The sequence below is a fragment of the Danio rerio genome, chromosome 11, assembly GCF_049306965.1.
Source record: "Danio rerio strain Tuebingen ecotype United States chromosome 11, GRCz12tu, whole genome shotgun sequence".
NCBI classification, from domain to species: Eukaryota; Metazoa; Chordata; class Actinopteri; order Cypriniformes; family Danionidae; genus Danio; species Danio rerio.
The window spans coordinates 3145518-3168476 of record NC_133186.1 but is presented as its reverse complement, the minus strand read 5'-3'; the positions used below and the strand labels follow the sequence as shown (position 1 = coordinate 3168476).

The following is a 22959-nucleotide window of genomic DNA, read 5'->3' as shown; positions in this document are numbered from 1 at the left end:
CACAGAAGGTAAAGCACCTCATAATGAGCTACCTCAAAACATGGGTGATTTATAATCGCATGCAGCAAACTGTTTGGAAGCATTAAAAGTGTCCAAGATGTCCAAAATCTTTACTTGCATTGACCCAGAGACTGTAAGATGCATGTCACTGATGAGAAGATGACGGAAGTTTACTATTAGGCGGAGCAGCTTCAAATGTCTATCAGAGTCAACTATGCTAATTTTATCTACAAATATAATGCAGGATTGGCGACACGGTGGCTCAGTGGTTAGCGCTGTTGCCTCACAGCAAGAAAATCGCTGGTTCGAGTCCCAGCTGGGTCAGCTGGCATTTCTGTGTGGAGTTTGCATGTTCTCCCCGTGTTGGCGTGGGTTTCCTTTGGTTTCGCCCACAGTCCAAACACATGCACAATAGAGGAATTGAATAAACTAAATTGACTGTAGTGTATGAGAGTGTGTATGAGTGTTTCCCAGTACTGGGTTGCAGCAGGAAGGACATCCGCCGTGTAAAAACATATGCAAGATAAGTTGGCGGTTCATGAATGAATGAATAATGCAGTCTTTGAGGTGTTTTCCTCTTTGTCTCTGTACTTGTGTTTCTTGTTACCTTCTCGGCCGTTATTCATCTGCTATTCACATGCGCACACTTGATCTACGGCGCTTTAGCTCTGAATATGCTCAGTGTTTTCCTCCCCTCTTTTTTCTCTCACGTCCCTCTTTCATCATCAAAACCCAACCTGCGCCTCATAATTAATGTGAGGTACAATTTCCGGAAGATTAAAGGCAAAACAATTAAAAAAGCAGCACAGAAAGGAGGAGGAAATGGAGGAAGAAATGCAGATAGCAGCTTTTGTTGGCTTGTTTTTGGAGGTGGTTTTTCATGCAGCACGCCAGGAAAAAAAATCCAAAAAGAGAAAACTAACAAGAGTTTAAGAGTTTATGTTGGAAATATGACAGTTTTACTTTTGTTCGCTCTCTACTATAATGTGTAAATAGTTCATTTGTGTCCTTAAAGCAGATTATTTGACTCTTCACACCTCCTGGAATGAGCCGATCTCTTAGTTTTAGAGAGGTCTGGGTTCATTTGGAGAGCTCTGAATATTCACTTGAACCTCCCTGACACCTCAGAAACCAGCCAAATGAGAAACCACACAAGTGTCCAATCATTAGCATGCAGAAAGGCAGCAGATTATTTTATTTTATTATTGCAGACATTCAGTATTTGATTTAAGCAATGCTGCGTTTATAACTGGTGTGATGTTTTAAAGGTGCAATTCAATGCGATAAATGCCGGGTTCCACACAATTACTTAATTTTGCCTCAACACAAATAGTTGCCTTATTAATTTTAAATAATTGAAGTAGATTGAACATAAAACAATCCCCCCAAAATTAACAAATTTTTAGTAGTTTGAACAAGTAGCAAAACTATTTTTCGAGTGTTGACACAATCACCAGAAATTTAACCCTTAAAGATCGCTGGAGAACATTAATGATCTCCAGAACTACAAGTCGGACAATGATATGTACTACAACGCCTGTCATGCACCTCACACACACCAGTTCTGGTTTACCCATGATCGCACTCTCACAGCTGATACTCGTAAGGCAAGGTCTATTTATACACCTCACTCTTTTGAGTCTTGTTGCTTACCTGTAACTTGACAAAGCATTTTTCTAGTCTAGTCTTTCCACGTTTGACCTTTGCCTTGTTTCATTGTTTGCTGGCTTGACCAAAAATAACCTGTTTTGTCATCACTTTAGATATTCCCAATGACTATAGAATACACCTTAAAGGGACTTAATGTTACTTTGATATTATTGTTAAAAATAGAAAGTTTTGTGGATGTTTTTTCCCTTCTTCTTCACTTTTTAGATTGGAAAATTAAAAACAATGCAAATTACATTTTATAGAGTGTATTTTGTAGCGAAGTAGATTTCAAAAGTAACCCCCCCAACCCAGTGTGCATTATCATACACATTGAAAGACATACAGCAGCTTATTTCATACAGTAACCCCCATGAGGCTCACATACAAGTTGGTGGACAGTACATTGGCTCTTGTAAAAGAAGCAGAGTCAATGTGGTGTAGAACAGCTTATTAAAGCCTTGAAAACAGACTGTGGTGTGAGCTTGAGCTCTTTCTCCCATGAGACTCAAATATATGTGTGGAAAGAAGATGCGATCGGCTAAGAAATGAACACAAAAACCTTACATACGTTCACTTATATCTAGCTATATCTTCATTTAATTACACACTGCATGTACAGTACTATACATCTTCAACACTTAACACCCCTCATTATGGTACAGTCCGTCCAGTGCTTAAAGCTGGAGACTGCTGCTCACACAGTATAAGGAGAGTTAAATTACAGTAAATTTCCAGAACTTGCAGAACACAGCTCATGCAAAACCTTTAAAGAAATATTGCTGAAATCTTTCCATGAATCGGGTATGAATTAGACAATTTTAAATAGTAAAATATCTGTTCTTTTTTGTTAAAAATACAGAGAATTTAAGATCTCTTTAAATCTGTGGCTTCTTTTTGTGTGTGTGTCTTGACTTGAAATGTTCAGCTTTCCATGATTTCAGATCTATTTCATCAATGTCCAGTCAGTCTCCTGCGGTCAGCATCTTTCTGGACATCCGTAAATGGATTTAGGCTTAAACCCGATCTCTCTTGAACATGACAGAAACACACATGCTGACAGGGAATATCCTCAGAACAGCTCAAAAAGCACACACCGTTATCCCTTTGGGTTTATTAGACGCTCCGTAAGCCTTGAGGAGACAATTTAGCGCTTGTTTCCTGAACTCCATGAGCCAGTTATTCCCAATGGAATGGTTTTCTTGAGTTTATCAATGAAAAACATGTCACCACACACACACACACACACACACACACACACACACACACACACACACACACACACACACACACACACACACACACACACACACACCTTCACATATGAACAGCTTGAATCAAAACTAGGTTAGTTTTCCAAACAATATTGCCCTTTGCATCCATATAGAGCTCATGTAACTGCATTTCCAAAAAAAAAAAATAATAAAAATAAATAAATAAATATATTATACTGTATGATCAGATAATCATATAAATTACATTTTATGTTGGTAAACATGCTAAAGGCATTAGATAAACATGATCATTTTAAAAGAGGACAGATGATGCTATTTTAAAATAGTTCAGTGACTTTCACACTGGACACGAGGAGCACTGCGCTATGAAACCCATTAATTTCAATGACCATGTCAGTGCTGTCAAACTTTAAAATATATAAATTGTCGACTCCAAAATCTCTTTTGAACATGACAGAAACACACATGCTAACAGTGAATATCCTGAGACTAGCTTAAAACCACACAGTGCTATCTCTTTGAGTTTATTAAACGGTCCATAAGCCTCGAGGAGACAATTGAGCGTATGTTTGCCAGACTCCAATGAGCCAGTTATTCCCAAAATAATAGTTTTCTTGAGTTAATTAATGGAAAACATGTTACCACACACACACACACACACACACACACACACACACACACACACACACAATATTGCTATTTTCATTCATTTAGAGCTCATGTAACTGCATTTCCAAAAAAAAAAAAAAAACTATATTATACTGTATGATCAGATCATCATAAATTACTTTTGGTTTATGTTGGTAACCATGCTAAAGGCATTAGATAAACATGACATTTAGTTTTAAAAGAGGTCATATGATGCCATTTTAAAAGGTTTGGTGTCACTGCATTGCCTGAAGTGGCTTTTACACTGGACACTGGAAGCACTGCGCTATGAAACCAATTCACTTCAATGGTCATGTCAATGGCAATGTGGTCAAAAAAAAAGAATATATATATATATATATATATATATATATATATATATATATATATATATTCCACTGTAAAATCTCTTTTAACCATGACAGAAACACACATGCGGACATTGAATATCCTTAGACCAGCTCAAAACCACACTACTTTATCATTTTGGGCTTATTAGACACTCCACAAACTTGAGGAGACAATTAAGCGCATGTTTCCTGTACTCCATTCGCCAGTTATTCTCAAAATAATGTTTTGTTTTGAGTTGATCAATGGAAATCATGTCACCACACACACACACACACAAGCTTCTCTTATGAAGTGCTTGAATCAAAACTAGGGTTATTTTCCAAACCATATTGCTATTTGCATTTATATAGAGCTCATGCAAATGCATTTCCAAGCTCACAAATGACTCTGATAGTAAACAACAACTTTTCCAGAATAATTCCAGCTCTCATTAAAAGTTGTCTCAGCCTCAGGATTTTCTGAATATGTGATTTTGCTTTTGTAAGAACACAGACTTGCGGAGAACAGCAAAAAGTGCATGTCTCAACATTTTTACAGCAAGAAAAGATCCTCTGACAGGTTTAAGCACAATGCACGGTTATAGCTAATGAGGATCAGCAGCTAAGCCTTGAAATCTGTTGATCTCACACATCAGGGTAGCTCTCTAATTAAAGAGTTTCTCAGCCAGAAATACTGCGCTCCACCATCAGACTCCATCTGGATGGACCTGCTCCACCAGGGCCAATGACGGCGAAACGAAAAGACTAACAATGCCTCTGAAAAAATGGGCCACAGATGACTGCTTTTGCTAATGTGTCCTCTGCCAATGCTGAAACAGCCAACAGAAACAAGCAGGGTGCAAAACGAACGCTCGCCAAACGCCGAGTGCGAGTGAACAATTGCTTTTGAAGTGTACATAAAACAAGTTAACAAGATAGTTTTAAGTAACCCCAAGTTAAAGTCTGTGTGATACGAAATGCTGAGACTTTTATTTCAGTATGTTGATTGACATCCAACTGAAACTGAGTAGCGGACGTTTTTTTTGTACATCATTCCATTGCAGCAAACTAAGTAGGGGGCGTGGCTTTCTTTTAGCGCATAATTACCTCATAACAAACTGAAAGAGGCATAGTAGGAAGGGGTGTGGCTTTCTTTTTGCACATCATTACCTCATAACAAACTGAAAAGAGGCATAGTAGGGGGCGTGGCTTTCTTTTTGCGCATCATTCCCTCATTACAAACTGAAAGAGGCATAGTAGGAAGGGGTGTGGCTTTCTTTTTGCACATCATTACCTCATAACAAACTGAAAAGAGGCATAGTAGGGGGCGTGGCTTTCTTTTTGCGCATCATTCCCTCATTACAAACTAACAGTGAGAGGGGCATAGTAGGGGCGTGGCTTTCTTTTAGCGCATAATTGCCTCATTACAAACTGAAAGAGGCATTGTAGGGGGCGTGGCTTTCTTTTTGCACATCATTCCCCCATAACAAACTGAAAGAGGCATAGTAGGGGGCGTGGCTTTCTTTTTGCGCATCATTCCCTCATAACAAACTAACAGTGAGGGGGGCATAGTAGGGGGCGTGGCTTTCTTTTTGCGCATCATTCCCTCATAACAAACTAACAGTGAGGGGGGCATAGTAGGGGGCGTGGCTTTCTTTTTGCGCATCATTCCCTCACAACAAATCGAAAGAGGCATATTAGGGGGCGTGGCTTTCTTTTTGCGCATCATTCCCTCATAACAAACTAACAGTGAGAGGGCATAGTAGGGGGTGTGGCTTTCTTTTAGCGCATAATTACCTCATAACAAACTGAAAGAGGCATAGTAGGGGGCGTGGTTTTCTTTTTGCACATCATTCCCTCATAACAAACTAACAGTGAGAGGAAATATTGTGGTTGAAGCATCAAACTGACATCAGCGAAGGACTGCCACTCCAAAGACAGAAGCAAATGATCAGAGTTTGATTGAAGATTACCAAAAAAAAATTCAGTGGATTAACATGCACAGATTCAGTGATTACCTAAAGATTAACAATGTGCGCTAGCAAAATAAAGGTAAATTGATTTCACATTGACTTAAACACATGGACAGACCATAAAAAAAATTACCTTAAAGGTACAGAATTAAATTTTGGCCACTAGAGGGCGCATATTCACAACAAACAAAGGAATATTTTGATAATGATCAATTTTTTATGCCTTTAAAACCATTTTAAAATAAATATTAGCCCCTTAATCAATATTAGCAACCTTAATTAGCCCCCTTAATCAATATTTTTTCAGATTGTTTACAGAACAAACCATCATTATACAATAATTTGCTTAATTACCTTAACTTGCCTTATTAACTTAGTTAAGGCTTTTAAGGATAATAATCCTGACTTCAACTGTTTACTGTTTAGCATTTCAAATAAGTAAAATCTGTAGTTGTTAAATGCACCTAATACAGCATGTGTGGCCAAATTCTGGACACTTTAAACAATCCAGCACAGTCCCAGCAAACAGACTTGTGAAAACACAACATGTACGATCTGATATTTACTCACCCGAGAGGTTTCTCTAGTCGGCTGGCTGGCGACCCCACAATTTCTCCCAGCGTGCAGAACATCTGGCCAAGAAAGTCCTAGATGGAGCGGGCGGATGAAGTAGGAGAGAAGGTAAGAGCTTTATCAAATTCAGCAAAATCCCACGCTCAGCCCTCTTGTTAGTGTAGTGAATTGAAAGGCAAAGACGTACGTATAGTTCAAGGGGCTTCTGGGAAGGAGCGCAGCCATGTTTACAATAGAGAACAGCGTGTAACAGAAAGCACAAGACAACAAATACAATACTAGCCACACAAACAACTTCACACAAACACACAGATTTCTGAGAACGATTGCTCTGCATGCGTTCAATGAGGTGTGATGAAAGTCACAGGACAAAAATACTAAAATATCCAAATGTATTGTACTGTATTGATCTCAATCATATCAATTCTATTGTTTTATTAGAGGTGTAACATCCCAACTCACAGTTTGAAACACACATGACTCCCGGATTAATAACTTTTTTTGTATTACAATTGCAGAGAGATCGTCGACCGCGCCATTCAAATCACGAGTATGAAAGCATTTTGGCTTTGCTGTAAAATATAATGATGGAAAAAGTTGTCGTGGGACCTACTTAAATGCTTACTTAGTGTCTTAGGTGGTGTTTTCTGTCACTGTTTGATTATCCTGCATTCCGTGTAAAGCTGCACAATTAAACAATAAAAGATTGTGATCTCAATTCAAACCCGCGCAACATGACTGATAAATGATAATGATTTGCATATGTTTATTAATCCTTCGAAGCGCCGCATTTAAATCTGCGTTTGATCGAGAGAGATTCAATTTTTACACTTTTTCAGTGAGTTACAGTTAAATAACACAGAAGCACTGGGAGAACAGTTTATAGTTCAGATATAAACACTGATGTTTATGATAAATATTAAAATCACTGTTTAATGGAACTTAACGCTGGTGAATGTTGTAGCAATTACATTGTGTAACCAAAAGGTGGCGACAAGCAATCATCAAAATTACGTCACTGAATAGGTTTTCAAAAATCATCCACCGATAATGAAACATGAGGTTTTATGTGTGAATTGTTGATTCATTATTGAAAATAAATGAGATAGGTTGTACAAGATGTTGGATTTCTATATTTAGTATTTTTCGTATTGAATATTTTACATTTTTTCAGCTGGTTCTTTCTTAATTTTTAATTTTATAGAAATTACAGGTTCTAAGTTATGTTTACAGGCGACGCAGTGGCGCAGTAGGTAGTGCTGTCGCCTCACAGCAAGAAGGTTGCTGGCTGGTTGGCGTTTCTGTATTGAGTTTGCATGTTCTTCCTGCATTCGCGTGGGTTTCCTCCGGGTGCTCCGGTTTCCCCCACAGACCAAACACATGCGGTACAGGTGAATTGGTTAGGCTAAATTGACCGTAGTGTATGAGTGTGAATGAGAGTGTATGGATGTTTCCCAGAGATGGGTTGCAGCTGGAAGGGCATCCGCTGTGTAAAATGTGCTGGAAAAGTTGGCGGTTCATTCCGCTGTGGCGACCCCGGATTAATAAAAAAAAGGGACTAAGCCGAAAAGAAAATAAATGAATGAATGCATGAACTTATGTTTAAACCAATAGTTTTTGCAGTAATGTTTTTGTATAAATGGAAAGCAAGTGACATTTGTCGTCTCCCTTTTTTGCTGATCCAAAAAATAGTCCAATCCGTGACTCAAAAACTGTAGTGTGATCTAAACCGTGAGATTTGTGATCAGTTACATCCCTAGTTTTATGCTAAAGGCATTTGACAAACATGCCATTTAATTTTAAAAGAGACCATGTGATGCTATTTTAAAAGGTTTGTTAATTGGATGAATTAAAATCAAACAATTACACACAAATCCAACTAGAAGCTGTATTTTCTAATTGTATTTAAATAAAGAGAATGTCATTATACCCTCACTAAAACAACAAATGTAACTGAGGGCCTAAGACTTTTGCACAGAACTGCATTTAGGGACGTCTGGATCAGTGTTCTCTGTTTAACAGATAGAGAGAGATGATGAGATGAACTGAAAGAGATGATGAACTTTGAAACTTTAAGTTCTTTTACATGCGATACAGTATCAAGTACATACTTGAGATGATATTTTACAGATCTTATGCATGCACATACATATACATAACACATTAAAGAAAACATAAAGCATCACATGGCCTGTTAAAATGTGTATATTAAAAAAAGTTTCAGCATAAACTGTTCTAAATAACAATTCTTTGTGAATTATATACATTAACTTTATGAGCTTTTCAAATGTGGACTGTGGACAAAAATGTATTTGGATATTTTTTTAAAAGAGCATTAAATGCATGTAAATGTTTTCAGTTGCACTTCAGTTTACAGTTTGTTTACTGTATCAGTCGATTTACCAAAGAAATGACTGGTTTATATAAGGTAATATGGATAATAATAATTTTTTAAGGTAATAATAACAATAATATTGTAGGTTTTTCTCTGTTAATGTAATTACAATGATAACTACATGGGATGTACCCACAAAAACAGGACTGTAAAATAAAGTGCTGCCATGTTTTCATTCAGGTTACATAAAGATCCAATCACAGCTCTACTTACATGTTTGGAAAGATCGGGACTTTTAGAGTCAACATCGTATCTGGATTAAATAGAAAAAAAAACAACCTTGTTAAATTAGTCACACAAATTGAGCAGCTAATTAAAAGATAATGTTAGCCATAAAATGCTGATTTTAAAAGAAAACGACTGCTTTAATGCTTAGAGAAATCCTCAAATACACAAAATACATCTTCATAAAGTCTTACTGTGCTTCATGTTTGATTATTAGACGAACTCTCCACATTTTAAAAGTCCCCTAGAGTTAAACAGACGAGTTTTACCATTTTTGAATCCATTCAGTCGATCTTCAGGTCAGTGCTTTTAGCTTAGCATAAATCATTGAATAGGATTAGACCATTACAATCTCGCAAAAAAAATAAATAAATAAAAACATGCAAAAAAATTTATACTCCCCAGCTCGTTACTATAACAGCCCTATGTAATATGAGTTCACTAGAGTTAAACTGTTGAGTTTTAACACTTTTTAATCCATTCAGTCCATCTCCAGGTCAGGGCTTTTAGCTTAGCTTAGCATAAATCATTGATTTGGATTAGACCATTAGCACCTTCTTGAAAAAAAAATGCAAAAAAAAGTAGTTTGATGATTTTCCTATTTAAAGCTGGACTCTTCCGTTGATGCAATGTGCAATGATATTACGCAGCACCTGAAAATAGTCCCCAGCTAATGATGTTACTATAACAGTGCAGAGAAATACTCAAATACACATAAAATTACATCTTCAAGTTTCAAAAACTCTACTGTGCTTTATGTTTAATATTAAATTAACTATCAGAAAAAGCGGTCACTTCATATGTCTTCTAGAGTTAAATAGTTGAGTTTTACCATACATTCAGTCGATGTCCAGATCAGCACTTTTAGCTTAGCTTAGCATAAATTATTCAATCGGATTAGACCATTAGCATCTCACTTAAAAAATAATGCAAAAAGAGATTCACAATGTTCTTATTTACAGCTCAACTCTTCTGCTGATGTACTCAGTGGCTGCAGCAGGTGCAACAACATTACGCAGCACCTGAAAATAGTCCCCAGCTACTGTAACAGTGTTATGTAATATCATTGAGCCTGCTTCAGCCATGGTACAGCAGCAAAGTTTCTTGATTATTACGCCAGAATGAGAGTATTCCTACACATATTGACCTAGAAAACAGCAACTTCTCTCTTCCCATCAGCTTTAGTACACAGTGTAACTACAGAAGAGTTACACCGCTTTTCTATGATTTCCGATATGAACCTTTCATAAAATAAAAAGGTTTTAAAGATGTTAAAGAGATCACACACACACACACACACACACAAAGGAAAATTCAATCATCATTTAATCAATTGAAAAATGTTGTAAACTATATCTCTTTTTTTCTACTATGGATGTCAGTGGCTACCAATTTCCAACATTCTTCAAATTATCTTTTTTTGTATTTAACAGAGAAAGAAACTCATGAAGGTTTAGACTTGAGGGAGAGTAAATAATAAATACATTTTTATTTTTTGGGTGAACTACCCCTTGTAAGGTTCCTCAGTGAACCACCAATGCCAATAAAGATTTAATATTATTTAAATTTTATTATGTCAAAGTAAATGTTAGAAATCAGCCCTTTAATTTTTAGGATCTGCTGAAACAGTTCACCAAAACATTACATCCAAGATCTCTAACAGAAATCAGGAACAAAGTTGTATAGATATGACCAGGAACCAAAACTAATAATATAACACTCACAAATCAAAGCGCAGGTTCTGCTTCTCCTCAAAGAAGTAGTCCAGGATGTACTTCCTGACAAAGTCCGGATTTAGTGTGTTGTCAATCACCTCTGTTCTTCCAAACTAGAAAGTGGATTAAGGAGAGATGGGGTCAGAGAGAGAGAGAGGAAAGAGACTGAGAAAATCAAACTGGATATAAAAGGAGCCGATTGAGTAATGGAGGACACACACACACACAAAAAAAACAGAATTGGAAAAGTTTGGTACAAAACACAGCAGAGATAAGGATTAAAGCTGAAAAATTAATGTGTTCTGATAAAAATGGATGTAATCCTGCTGATTTTGCTCTTTTATTAAGCCATCTTTTAACTATTTTGTACTATTTATTTTCAGTACATGTCTTACTTTGTCTGCTTTGAAAAGCAAAAACACACACAAAAAAAATCTTACTGTACAATTTTAGCCCCAAGTTTATAGCTCAGTGTTTCTCAACCACTGGAGGACCACCAGCACTGCATGTGTTGATGTCTCTTTAGTCTGTCACACTCGTTACCGGTCTTTCATTCTCTGCTAATGAGCTGAAAATCTGAATCAGGTGTATTTGATTAAGGAGACATTGGAATTGTGCAGAGCCAGTGCTCCTCCAGGAACGTGGTTGAGAAACACTGGACTAGCTAAGTTGTGTGCAACTGCCAACAAATGTTCAGAATTCAAGTCAAATTCAAGTCTAATTAAAATGAGCTGAAACAACACAATTTTAGTTTTTTTTAGGGGGAATAACTTAATTGTTTTGTTTAATAAACTTAAATTTGTAAAAAAAAAAAAAAACAATCAAGCTAACTTAACTGCATCATGTTGTCCCAAAACAAACGGATTGAGTGGAACCCAACATTTTTTACAGTGCAGTGCTCGTTCACACGAGTGACAACCTTACAGTTTAAACTATCAAAGACACAACCTGAGTGTGATAAATAAATAAATAGCAATAATAATAATAATAGTAATAATATAGGCGACATAGTGGCCCAGAGAATGTTCACAGAGATGAAAGGGCATCTGCTGCATAAAACATGTTCTAAATAAGTTGGCGGTTCATTCCACTGTGGCGACCCCAGATAAATAAAGAGACTAAGCAAAAAAATAAAATAAAATCATGAATATATATATATATATATATATATATATATATATATATATATATATATATATATATATATATATATATATATATATATATATATATATATATATTTATTATTATTTTTTTTTTAATAAAAATCACACATATTTATCAGACATGCTACACTGACTTGTCAGCACTGTAAAAAATGCTGGGTTCCACACAGTCCCTTCATGTCATCCCAATGCAAATCGATGAAGTTAACCTAATTGTTTTTATAATTATTTTGTTTTTGGTAGAGCATAAAACAATTAAGTTGAGAATAACCTCAAGAATTGTGTTGTTTCAGCTCATTTTAAGCAAGTAGTTTAAACAAGCGACAAAAATATTTTGCTTTTCACAAATTTCCATGAATTTCTTTAATTTAAAGACAAATATTTATAATACAAATATTGTTTAATGTTTTGGTGTAAGCTGTTTGTTTAAACTACTTAGGCACCCCAAAACCTCAATAAATGTGTTGTTTAAGCTCAATTAAAACAATTGTTTAGAGTATACACTGTAAATAACGCTGGCTTCCACACAATCAATTTGTGTTGGGACAACATAAAGGGGTTGAATTAACTTATTGTTTTTAAAAAATTTAAGTAAATTAAATATAAAACAATTAAGTTAATGCAATGTGTATTGTAATTTCATGTAATGTAATTTGTATTAGCGCATTTATTGTGTATGGCAATTCACCCAAAGCATTTCACAATCATGAGGGGGGTCTCTCCACACCACCACCAGTGTGCAGCATCCACTTGGATAATGCAATGGCAGCCACAGCACAACTGCACCAGTGCGCTCATCACACACCAGCTATAGTGGTATTAGAGAGACAGTGATAGAGCCAATTTGAATGGAATCCATAAAGCAAATTTGGCCAGGACACCGGGGTTACACCCCTATTCTTTTACAAGAAGTGCCATGGGATATTTAATGACCACAGAGAGTCAGGAACTCAGTTTAACGACTCATCTAAAAGGGGGGGCTACGTTTCCAGAATGAGCCTGGGTTGGCAAAAACACATATTTGGGTGTATAAGCATTGAGATTAAGAACCATTGGTCATGGGTTCAAATTATTCATCATTTTTCCCTTTCTTTAATTTCTGCCTCTCTTTTTTCTAGTTATTGTCTTTTTCTCTGACCTCCAGAGAGTGGTGTGAAGCCGCAGGACTGCTTTCTGAGGTATACAGAGGTTTAGTAAAACTTTAAGTCGTCAGCACTAATTACAGCAGTGTGGCTACTTCACAGCTCTGAGGACCCGTCACTGTTATATCTGCTTAATTAGAGGGGCTTCAGTCAAACACTGTTACATCCCCCTGAACCCCAGCGAGGGCCAGCTCACTCCATCATTAACCCCTTTCCCCTTTAAGAAAAAAAAGCCTGCGTAATTGGACAGGTTACGTCCCCTCTTTCTCAGGTTAAATGTGCTGCAAAGCAATAAAGACCACCTTTTGACACTGAGCCGATCTGAGCCAGGGTTTGTTTAGTGGCTTCACCTGGAGGCTTGCTGACGTCTCGTGGAATATTTGCCAGACATAAATTATTCAGTGTCTGGAAAAGTTTGCATAAACAAATAAATAACCTGTTGTTTCCATCCACTGGTGCTGTACTGAGATCATCAATCGAGACTGCTGCAGTGTTTACAGTACTCTGTGGAACATGTTTTTCACACCTTTATGCATTAACAGTATATCCCTAAAAATTATAATAATTTTCAATATATATTATTTTTCAGTGAAAAGCTAAATGAGACCCTTAAAGAAGCATTTTATTTATTTATTTATTTATTTTATTATTTTTTATTATTTTTTATTTATTTATTTATTTATTATTATTATTTTTATTTTAACAAACCTTTAGTTAAACTGCTAAGTTAATCATTTAATTTAATTTTGTTTTGTTTTGTTTCATTTTTCTTAGTTTAGTTTAATTTAATCTTTTTTTAGTTTAATTTAATTTAATACATTTTTTATGTAATTTAATTATTATTTATTTTTCTTATATTTAATTTTATATAATATGATTTATTTTTTATTTATTTTTATTTTATTATTTAGTTTATTATTTGCACTATTTTATTTTTATGTTATTTTATTTTAAGATTTTTAATAAAATAAAATAAAATAAAACAAAATTAAATTAAATTTAATTTAATTTAATTTAATTTAATTTAATTTAATTTAATAAAAAAATAGGACATATTTAACAATTCTATTTTTTGAATTACAGTGTAGCCCTCAAAATACAAATATTTAGCCATGTTTTTTTATAAAGAGTTTTTAAAAATTATTTAAGTATAATAAACATGTAGTAATAACATATTTTATATTCTGTATTTAAATTAAATTAGTGTTACATTTTTACATAAATATTGTCACATGAATCACATAAACTAATATATGCCCACATTAAAATCAATCACATTAATAAAATAATAGCTTCTGAATATACAAAGAAAAATATACTTTAAAAAACACATACAATTAAATAAATAAACAAATCCGAGAGCACAAGCCAACTGCAAAAGCTTGTAAAAGTCAAGAGTTCAAATTACTTATGCGGAAATTAAGTAACCATTTTAATTGCAGTATCCACAAAGAGCTTTCAGCCACCTAATGAATAAACCCTCATTAGAGGACAAGTACATGTGCCGCTGTGCAGCTAGAAATAAACCAGATCTGTTCATTTCAAATCAAGAAGCTAAAAGCTATATAAAGAGAAGCTCAATTATTAGCAATTGCTATAATCACTCCTCATCTAAAACGGAGTTCCCTCGGTAAGCTGGATATTAATGTTGTACTACATGTTTCATTCTACTTTCATTAAACTCAGAAAGAACTTAAAGGTCTGTGTGGCTTCGCAATTACGTCGTCAGGAATGACAGCGATGAAGGCTCGTAATTAAAATGTTTGTTGACAGAATGTGCTAAGTTGCTACTGCCTTGGCCGTGCTTGTAATTTCCAAGAATTGTACATTTTATTGAAGCTTGTTAAAACTGAGGCACTTAATGAAAGATCCTCGCATTTCAGTTCAGCCCCACTGATTGGTGTAATCATTAACAAGCGTATAACTTGAAGAAAATATGAAGATATAAAAATATTCTACATGAACAGCTGGGAATTAAGGCAACACATTATTAGAGATTTGGAGAAGAGAGATAAAATGCTACTTAAGTCCTCATTTGGATTGCTATTACAAGTGATCAAGCAACTGTTCACTCCAGCAAAAGGAGTGCTGGGGTGTGTTTCCCAAACAATGGGACAATGCGGCATTTCTAATCAGCAACTCAATGCATTTAGGCACATAGACATGGTCAAGACGGTCTGCTGCAGTTCAAACCGAGCATCAGAATGGGGAGGAAAGGGGATTCAGGTGAATTTAAATGTGTCTGAGTATTTCAGAAACTGCTGATCTACAGGGATTTTCACGCACAACCATCCCTAGATTTTACAGAGAATGGTCTGAAAAAGTTGGGTACTACAACTACTTTTAAGTTGACTACATTTTTAGAATTTTTTATTAAATGAACTTGAATAGTAAATGCTGAATTTAGATTGTTCTTTTGTTTATTATTTTATTATTTATATTGTCAGACAGCTAAAACATTTAACTAAATGTGTTAAATCAGCGATTGGCATACTGAAAATCTTATAAAATTGATAGATATAAAGATTTTACGTTTATCGTGATAAATATCGATATCGACTGATGACGTTTATCGTGATAATTTTTTTGCCATATCTGTCACATCCGTCAGTGACCACCTGAGGGCGCTGTAGTGCACTAGGACTTTGTAGGCACTACAGCGTCCCAGGAAAAGAACTACATTTTCATACATGCCCCGCGCACACACCGGAACACCTACACTGACCTGTCATCACATCTGTTTTGTGTTGCCGTTGATTATCTGGACTATTTATACAACCATTTCACCTCAGTTTGTCATGGCGTCGTTTGTCTACCTTGTCTGTCTTGTTCCCAGTCTGGCAGTAAGTTTGATATTCTTAGTTGTTTGTTCCTGATCGTGTTTTTGTATTTTTGCTTAGTCTAGTTTTTCGAGTTTTGTTTCCTGAGCCTTGTCTCTGTTTTAGTTTCTGATTTTGTGGTTTATTTGTACTTTGAACGCCTTGTTTTATGTTTTTTGCACTGTAAATAAATCTGCACTTGAATCCGCAATATTTTGTTCCCGTTTTGATATTGTTTTGATCACGCTAAACGTGACAATATCGCCCAGCTCTACTTAGCAGTTACAAGTGACAATGGGTGTACTTTATTTTTTAAAATTCAACTTGTTGCTTTTAAGACATTTGGTTTACACTCGTTAAGTAACTAATCACTTTTATAGTGTAATTTCTTTATTTTAAAGTGATGGTTTACTCAATTTTTGAAGTCAACTAATTAAAAACAATGGGCGTACTCAGTTTAAGTGAACTTATATTAAAGGAAATTAAATGGAACTAATTAAAACTTGTTTACTTTGTATTTTAGTATTAAATAAATCTAAAATACACAAATCTTAGCACTCTTTGAGCTACTGTTTTGAAACCCCAGCATCTCCCCACAGTGCGTTCTCCTCCAGATCTTGACATCCTGCGGTGACGGTTCTGTCAGAAAGAAGCTCTTGCGCAGGGATTGCATGGACAGTGGGCAGCATGTCACGAAAGCACTCAAGCCTATACAATAAAAAATGCCCAAAAGTCATTTACAGTACAGAAACCAGTCAGAATCCTCACAGAAATGAGTTTAGGTGTTGTCAACAGTACATCTGTGTAATATATTAAGAAATACATTGACAGCTGTTGTTCAGCGTGTTTGTGTTTAGGAGCAATAAAGGGTAAGCTCACACAAAAACGAACAGTTCTGCTATTAATTACTCTCATGTCATTGCAGACCTTCATTTGCGCTCAGAACACAAATTAGGATATTTTAGATGAAATCAGAGAGCTCTCTCATCCTCCATAGACAGCAAGGTTCACAATTTAAAATGAGTTTAAAGCTATTTTTAGGCTGCCCACTTAATTGTTTTATGTTCAATCCACTTACATTTGTAAAAACCCTGAAGTTAATTGGAATGTGTTGCGACAACATCAAGGAATTGTGTGGAACCCAGCATTTCTTACAGTGAATGTCTACAAAAATACAGAAAAACATCCTCAAAACAGACCATATACATTCAGCGGTTCAATCTGATCATGATGAAGCTACGAGGATACTTATGTGTGCTTATAAAACAAAAATAATGTCTTTATTCAACAGATTCTTCTCCTCAGTGTCAGTATATTGTGCACAAGCATGCGCACACAGAACTGCCGCTCACTGGATATTTTCTCATTTTGGGCCATTCAGTGTAAACCCTAGCGTCATAAACTATGCCACGTTGAAAGTCACTTAAATCCCATTTATTCCCCATTCTGATGCTCGATTTGAACTGCAGCAGATCGTCTTGACCATGTCCACATGCCTAAATGCATTGAGTTGCTGCCATGTGATGGGCTGCGTTAACAAGCAGTTGAACAGGTGTACCTAATAAAGTGGCCGGTGAAAGTACATCTGTTCATCATCAAGTGAGTTTATCATCAAGGCACTGAATCAAATTCAGTGTGAACAGAAATATTTCTCTTTGTAATGTTCTACATATGGGCCAGAATTCTACTTATGAGCTTTTGAATGCTACTTAATAAAATATTCATCTCCAAGGGCATTTAGATGGGTAAAATAAGTACTCTTATCTGAAACCTAGAGATAGCAGCAAAGATTAATCAGCACGGCCCAGCAGGACAATCCTCTTCTGATTCGGTGGCTCAAATTGAAAACCACAGACACACTGACTCATGGTTGTAGCAGCAGCGTTGAAGAAACAGCGCAGCTCAAGACGGAGGAGAAGATGATCTGGCTGTGGCTTGTTAGTGATCAGATGCTGGATGTGTTTGGATTTTGTATGGAAGAGGAAGAACAGACCACATACTGCTGGAGGAAGCACCCACACGCCTGATTGGACAACAACACCACTGAGGAAAACACTGCACTGCAATGTGTTTATGAGTGTGTGTATGCATGTGTCTGAATGTGCCTGTGTGTTATTTAGTAATATTAAGGTACACATTTCCCCCTTCTGTTTATTGTGTGTGTGTGTGTGTGTGTGTGTGTGTGTGTGTGTGTGTGTGTTCGCTCACCTCTCTCCACTGCTTGGTCTCCACGCCCTGAGTGTACAAGACACACACTGTGAAAAGAGACAGAAACAGCAAAAAGTGAGTGCAAGTGTGTATACACCTGCAATAAAAACTGTATCACTCTTTATTGTACATTGATTTGATGTTACTATTAATTAAAGCTTTAAACCACACTTAATGTAGAATTAAAGTTTTGATTCATTAGATGTAATTATACATAAATGTCTTGATTCTAAAGCATGTTCATGAGACAAATGCAACACAAAATGAAGTACTTCAGTGTTTCTCAACCACGTTCCTGGAGGAGCACCTGCTCTGCAGGTTTTCCATGTCTACTTAACCAAACACACCTGATTCAGATCATCAGCTCATTAGCAGAGACTGAAAGAGCTGTAATGAGTGTGACAGGCAAAGGAGACATCCAAAACATGCAGTGCTGGTGGTCCTTCAGGAACGTGGTTGAGAAATACTGAAGTACAGTATGTCAAATGTGTGATCTGCATATGTTGCCATATAGCAGCTTTATACAGTATATGGGGAAACAAGAATAAATGACAATTATAATCGATTTCAAAACAAAGCAGATGATCTAAAGCTCTGAAAATGCCCTGAAATAGAGAATAACATGCTTTAGGGCAGTTGTTCTCAACCACGTTCCTGGAGGAGCACCAGCTCTGCATATTTTCCATGTCTCCTTAACAAAAACCCCCTGATTCAGATCATCAGCAGAGACTGAAAGAGCTGTATTGAGCGTGACAGGCAAAGGAGACATCCAAAATGATCTGATCATGCAGTGCTGGTGGTCCTTCAGGAACGTGGTTGAGAAACACTGAAGTACAGTATGTCAAATGTGTGATCTGCATATGTTGCCATAGAGCAGCTTTATCCAGTACATGGTGAAACAAGAATAAATGACAATTATAATCCATTTCAGAACAAAGCAGATGATCTAAAGCTCTGAAAATGCCCTGAAATAGAGAATAACTGACTTTTAAGTGCTTTAGAGCAGTGTTTCTCAACCACGTTCCTGGAGGAGCACCAGCTCTGCTCATTTTCCAAAGCACACCTGATTCTGAGCTCATTAGCAGAGACTGAAAGACCTGTAATGGTTGTGCCAGGAATGTGGTTGAGAAACACTGCTTTAAAGCTTCTTTTTCATGCTCGTTCTGCAGACCTTTTTCCATGCTCAAATAACAACATTACGCACTAAAGGAAGATCATAAAAAAGCATGAATTTACATTTTTTGGAGGAAATTTTCATTTGCAATCTCTCCTTAAAGGGGCAGTTCACCCAAAAATCTAAATTGTCTTCATTTACTCACCTCTTATTAGTTTCAAACCTTTATGAGAAACTATATTTTAAAGAAACCTGAAACCTCTAACAATTGACTTCCATAGTATTTATTTTTCCTATTGAAGTGGATGGTTACAGGTTTTCAGCTTTCTTCAAAATATTATCTTTTGTGTTCAACAGAAGAAAGAAACCTTAAGTTTTGAGTTTTTTCAAGGTTTGAAACCACTTGAAGGAGAGTAAATTGCGAGTAGATTTGATTTTTAGGTTAACTATCCCTTTCGAAAAAAACATCAGCCAAAAGAACTGTACACTGTCAAAAAATCCATAAATTAGCAGTTTAAATAATAACAATAATAATAATTCCCTTCATTTATACAGCTTTTTCTGGGCACTCAAAGCACTTTACACATTTTAGGGGGAATCTCCTCATCCACCACCAGTGTGTTGCATCCACCTGGATGAGGTGACGGCAGCCATTTTGCACCAGATCACACATCACACACCAGCTGATTGGTGAAGAGGAGACAGAGTGATGAAGTCAATTATGATATGGGTATGGTTAGGAGGCCATGAGGGACAGAGACCAATGGGCAAATTTGGCCAGGATGCCGAGGTTAAACCCCAACTGTTTTCCGAAGAACATTCTGGGATTTTTAAAGAACACAGAGAGTCAGGACCTCGGTTCAACGTCTCATCCGAAAGACCCCATTAATATGCTGGGGCATTAGGACCCACACAGACCGCAGGCTAAGCGCCCTCTGCTGGTCTCACTAACACCACTTACATTTTCCATTTTTTTGTGATTCATGTTTTATTTTCCCCATTATGGATGCATTTAAATGGCATTATGGGACCTTGATCCTTTTCCCAACAACTTCTAACCTTGAAAAGTTGTTCCAAAAAGTGACTTTTATTAGCATTTTTATAGTACCAGATACCAAAAACCTGGTAATAATCTGCCAGTACTATTTTACACACTTATTTGACCATATTATATCTTATTCATTTATTCATTTTCTTTTCGGCTTAGTCTGCTTAAGGGGTCACCACAGCGGAATGAACCGCCAACTTATCCAGCATGTTTTACGCAGCGAATGCCCTTCCAGCCGCAACCCAACACTGGGAAACACCCAAACCCTCTTGCAGTCACACACATAGACTACAGCCAATTTAGCTTATTCCGTTCAACTATTCGCATGTGCTTAGACTGTGGGGGAAACCGGGGCACCCGGAGCTAAAATGGGGAGAACATGCAAACTCCACACAGAAACGCCAACTGGCCCAGTCAGGGCTCAAACATACATTAAATACATTACATACATTAAACTATTTCTAACTACTAAAATGTCAATAAAAGTCACTTTGTTTCAGAGCAGATATCAACATCTCATAATGCACTTCACAACCGTAAACAAACAGTAAACACTTGTGAGTCTATTTTTTACAGTGTAGTTCTTTTAGGATCTCTCCCTCTTCAAAGAGTCTCAGTGAAACTTGCTGCATCTGCGTTGAGGTTTCATTCAGCTTGGCTGGAGACACGCAGAGTTGCGCATGAGAAGAACTCATCAGAAACACACTGATGTTTGATGAGAAGCGAAAGACAAGAGCGTACTGAGAAAAAAGAAGTGCGGGGGGGGTGCTAATTAATGCAGAACGAGCATCAAATCAAAGCTGAGTTTCATCTTCTGTTGGCTGTACTCACGTGGATCAGATTTGGAGAACGTGTCTCTGTCTAAGAGATTCCTGGGGAGACAGTAAAAAAAAAAAAAGAAGGAGATCAGTATAATTCTGACAGCGCGATTAAACGCTATCAGTGACACACTGACATTTGAAGCGGTATTGAAGATGCTTTTTGACAATTTCATTAAAACGGCTCATTGGAATTTCACAAAAGCAGATATGGGGAAGAAGGTTCAAGAATGACATGCAGAAGTGTTGACTGCAGACTGCGGCGATGTACTGAGGAGACATTCACATTGAAACCCAAACATCAGGAACATCACGTCTGTCATTTTCATCATCGCAACAGGTCATCAACACAGTTTAAAAGTCACGACGTGAAGGAAAATAAGTGTTAGAAGACTTCGAAACGCCCAGAGAAGATTAACCATTTAAAATTTAATGGTTTGATGGTTTAATGGTAGATGGACATCAGCATTTAAAATAAGGGATGTCCAGATCCAATCATGTGATCAGAAATCAGGCCTGATCACACAGTTTCAGACTTGAATCGGACATTACCTCCTGATCAGAACTCGAATATATGTGTGTTTGTATACATTTATTCTCATTATTTTTAACACATATAGTCATGAGTCTAAAAGCACATTAATGGCTTCGCAAACACTGTGGCACTTTATTTTTTTGTTTACATGCCTGCCTGATATTTTAAGCTGAGGTGCTGTTTGTTTTTATATTAGATTTTTTTATATTTACTGTTGCACTGAAGTCTAAAAGTGAAGAATTGATGTTATGTATTACTTAATCATTCAAGCTTCCTCACAGAAGTGCTCTGTTTGTTAATAAAGTTGCTGAATGTTAAAATAAGGTGAATTAAATAAAAAAGAAAAAAACATCCTGGATCTGTTTCTTCTCTCCTCTTTATCCTTTTTTATAGAAGTATCGGATTGGGTTTCAGTACCGGTAGATACTCTAGATCAGGGGTGTCAAACTCAATTCCTGGAGGGCCGAAGCCCTGCACAGTTTAGTTCCAACCCTGCTCCAACACACTTACCTGGAGGTTTCAAACAAGCCTGAAGGACTCAATTAGTTTGATCAGGTGTGTTTAATTAGGGTTGGAACTAAACTGTGCAGAGCTGCGGCCCTTTTGGAACGGAGTTTGACACCTGTGCTCAGAGCACAGTTTAGTTCCAACCCTAATTAAACACACCTGATCAAACTAATTGAGTCCTTCAGGCTTGTTTGAAACCTACAGGTAAGTGTGTTGGAGCAGGGTTGGAACTAAACTGTGCAGGGCTTCGGCCCTCCAGGAATTGAGTTTGACACCCCTGATCTAGATTAAATGAATAAAATAAAAAAAAATAAAAAATAAAAAATAAAAAAAATAAAAACCTGATCAGGACATATTTAAAACAACTGTTACTGTTATAAATCAAATAAAATTAAAATAAACCTGAAATATGTACAGTCAGAATTATTCGCCCCCCTTTGATTTTTAATTTTTTTTTTTTATATTTCCTAAATTATGTTCAACAGAGCAAGGCAGGCAAACTTTTAAATAAAGTGCCATCAGAGTTTTTCATATTCCCTGCTTTCATAATCCAGACATTGAACACTGTCATATTCTGTCCAGCTGCACCGTTTTGCAGTGAATGTTCAATATGCTTATGGTCGATGCCTGTAACAGTGAAAGATTGTCATTTCTGTTTCTAAATGCAGCAGATGTTGATGCTCTTCCTACATACACTAGACTATTTTTAACCAACAGTAATTATCAGATGACACATTCTTTGTTGCCAAGGTGTTTGCCTGCTCTCAGAGCAGTTTCACTTTGTTTTATTGTTGTTATTAAAACAGAACAGAGGCACCACGGTGGCTTAGTGGTTAGCACTATCACCTCACAGCAAAAAGGT

The 22959-nt window shown here is 36.4% G+C and overlaps 1 protein-coding gene across 2 annotated transcripts in view; it reads right to left on the bottom strand.

The window, feature by feature from the left end:
- The window catches only part of cpne5b (copine Vb), a 219343-nt gene that overhangs the window by 106873 nt on the left and 89511 nt on the right, over positions 1–22959 (bottom strand). The window contains exons 2-7 of one of the 2 annotated variants that reach the window (XM_017358211.4): positions 21069–21109; positions 18076–18122; positions 10750–10853; positions 9014–9053; positions 6593–6610; positions 6403–6479 (exon numbers count right to left, since the gene is read on the bottom strand). In XM_017358211.4, coding sequence (XP_017213700.1) covers positions 6403–6479; positions 6593–6610; positions 9014–9053; positions 10750–10853; positions 18076–18122; positions 21069–21109 — 327 coding nt within the window. 2 annotated transcript variants of the gene reach the window in all.